Source organism: Carlito syrichta, unplaced genomic scaffold, assembly GCF_000164805.1.
Source record: "Carlito syrichta isolate Samal-C Ts95f unplaced genomic scaffold, Tarsius_syrichta-2.0.1 Scaffold308104, whole genome shotgun sequence".
Lineage (NCBI taxonomy): Eukaryota > Metazoa > Chordata > Mammalia > Primates > Tarsiidae > Carlito > Carlito syrichta.
In genome coordinates this window covers 146,467-149,260 of record NW_007252200.1, presented here as the reverse complement: position 1 = coordinate 149,260, position 2,794 = coordinate 146,467, and the positions used below count along the sequence as shown (strand labels likewise).

Genomic DNA, 2,794 nt, shown 5'->3' with positions numbered 1-2,794 from the left:
TTACCGGGCTTGAGGAACAGCAGACTTGTGGTAGGAGGACTGCACATCTAGCTCCAGCAGCCGGGGGATGTCCGGGTGTCCCCCTAGCTGGCCCCAGGGTAGACTGGCAGGGATCTTTCTTTCTATTGGGTGACTGGAGGAGGACACATCAGTCTTCCAGATGGCCTCCATCTGTTTCCCCTGTTGGCTGGGAGGTGAGGGGAGGGATGGAGTGGAGACAAAGACAGATAGAGATTGAGATACAACCTGCTCCAAGCTCTCCAGAGCCACCAGGCCCAAGACTCTGGACCTTGTTTTCTTCCCTTCTCAAATAGAGCTTGTCACTGCCCTCCTTATCTTCTGGTTGATGAGCTTCTAGAAGAGGCTCTAAAGGTCTGTGCTTCCACACGCCATGCTAGGGCTGAACCCCTGAACCAGGCCATGCAAGGGTGGACATGGATGTGGGTCTACTCAACTGCCCAGAGGCCAATAGTGTCTCTTTTTGAGCCTGGGGTCATGTGGTGGGAGGGATCAGGCTTGTGCATAGGACGGACCAATGGCAGATGCCAGATGGATGCTCAGGGTGGAATGGTTGTCAGTTTTTAGCTGTGGGTCCTCAGAGTCTTTCCGTTGCATGATTTGAAACACACTCAAGTCAGGCTAGCCCCTGAAGCCTGCACACCACCACACACACACACCCCACCTCTGGGTCAGTGGACCAGAGTTGGGCAGGGCAGCTGAGAAAACAGGCACTCTGCAACACATGGGGTGATCTTGGCCCTGTCACTGCCTCTCTCCCCAGGCTGGCCACCCCTACTCCTGTCTTCCAACCTATACAGCAGATCCTCTAGACCTACCGGGCCATCCGCAGGGGCACACATTCCCGGTGCTTTGAAGGAAAGGGCTGCTTATAGGTGGGGCCGCTGGGGCAGATGTGCCAGGGTAAGGCCTGGGATGACTTGCATTTCCTTGACTTTGGAGAGGTGATCACAGGGATGTTTAGGTGAACTTTCCACTCCAGCCGGAGCTAGAGGAACCAGTAGAGAGGCATGAGGAAGACAGGAAGTTATCCCCCTCTCTAGGGTAGGAGGAGGCATTGCCTGACTGTTGGGGCCCCTACTGGGCTCAGGACTGAGTGGAGAGGGTCAGGTGCAGGCAATCCCTCTCAGACCTTTGGTAAACATTTCTTGAATTCTTATGTGCTGGATTAGTTCCTATTTTCTCCTTGGTTGTGAAGAAACTGGACAATGGGCAAAACAGCAAGGAAGAAAACTAAAAGATGCCAGAGCAGCTGGAACTCTTGCAGAGTTCATGGCATGGGGCCAGGTTGTGCCTGGACTGCACTGAGTATCTTTTCAACCAGTCCCAGCCCTGGCACTGGACAAGGAGCTGGGGGAACTCTCACAGCCACTCAAAGAATTGTCATGGCCGGGCATGGTGACTCAAGCCTATAATTCCAGCACTTTGGGAGGCTGAGGCGAGAGGACTGCCTGAGCCCGCGGGTTTGAGATCAGCCTGGGTAACATGGTGAGACCTCATCTCTACAATAAACCAAAAAAATAGCTGGGTGTGGTAGCACATACCTGTAGTTCCAGCTACTTGGAAGGCTGAGGCAGAAGGATGGCCGGAGCCCAGCAGGTCAATGCTGGGGTGGCCGTGAGTATACTACTGCACTCAGGCCTGGGCAACAGAGTAAGATTCCAACTCAAAAAAACCCCACAAAGAATTGTCACATAGTCTCTTTCCTTCTCAACCCCAAAATAAATTTAGCAAGTCAAGACATCTACACGAGATCATCAGGACTGGTGTAAGGTGATATGAAACTGAGCAGGAAGAAACCTCTGTGGCCAAGGTTCTTTCAGACTCAGGCCACTTCGGCTCAGGACTGGGGTGGGGGGCTACCTCCTGATCCAGCCCTAGGGCAGATCCCAGCAGGTTCTGACTCATAGTTGTGAGATCCTCCAATCCCTCCAAGCTGCCAGCTAACCCCCTGAGGACCATGTCAGCACTGAAAGGTACCTATAGAAACCTAGAAGAAAAAAATTAGCTTATTCTTTTTTTTTTGAGTTGGAGTCTCACTCTGTCACCCAGACTGGAGTGCAGTGGCCGCTCCCGGCCACCGCAGCTTCGACCTGCTGGGCTCCGGTGATCCTTCCGCCTCAGCCTTCCGAGTAGCCAGAATTACAGGCGCGCGCTTACCATGCCTGGCTAATTTTTTGATTTATTGTAGAGATGAGGTCTCGCCTGCCCAGGCGGGTCTCAAACCTGCGGGCTCAGGCAATCCACTCACCTCAGCCTCCCAAAGGCACGGGATTACAGGCTGAGCCACCGAGCCTGGTTAGCTTATTCTTAATTTAGTCTTTTTGCCTCAGCATAACCATTAGAAAGCATTCAGACATTCTACTACAGGACAAATGGCAGCCTATCCCATACCCCCCTCAGAAAATCTCCATCAGTTGCAAGACCAGGACAGCCCAGCCTTTCAATTCATGGTTTAGCACAATAAACTCTAGTAAACTTTTAGGTTCCTTGTCAAGGCCAAAGATCAAAGATCACCCTCTGGCTGGCCAAAGTCATAATACGACCACCTTTGGTCAAGGAGTTTATAAATTATAAATGTCTGAGTTTGTGAATTGCAAATGTCTAACAAGTCTCTTGCAGGAAACCGCCCCCCTCCCCCAGGGTTAACCAATCGGCCCTTTGTGACCTACAGAACAAAAATAAGCCCCACCATGGCGCAATCATGTGACTAACCCACCCATCTGCCTGCTGTCCATCACCTGACGTCAGTACCTGTGCTTGCCTGCCCCTTTGT

At 52.1% G+C, this 2,794-nt stretch overlaps 1 protein-coding gene across 1 annotated transcript in view; it reads right to left on the bottom strand.

Annotated features, from left to right (window-relative positions):
• Positions 1-2,794, bottom strand: part of FAM186B (family with sequence similarity 186 member B) — a 32,744-nt gene continuing 29,950 nt past the window's right edge. The window contains exons 6-7 of the mRNA XM_021715988.1: positions 837-1,006; positions 1-187 (exon numbers count right to left, since the gene is read on the bottom strand). Of these exons, the coding sequence (XP_021571663.1) occupies positions 1-187; positions 837-1,006 (357 nt within the window). The remainder of the gene's footprint in view (positions 188-836; positions 1,007-2,794) is intronic.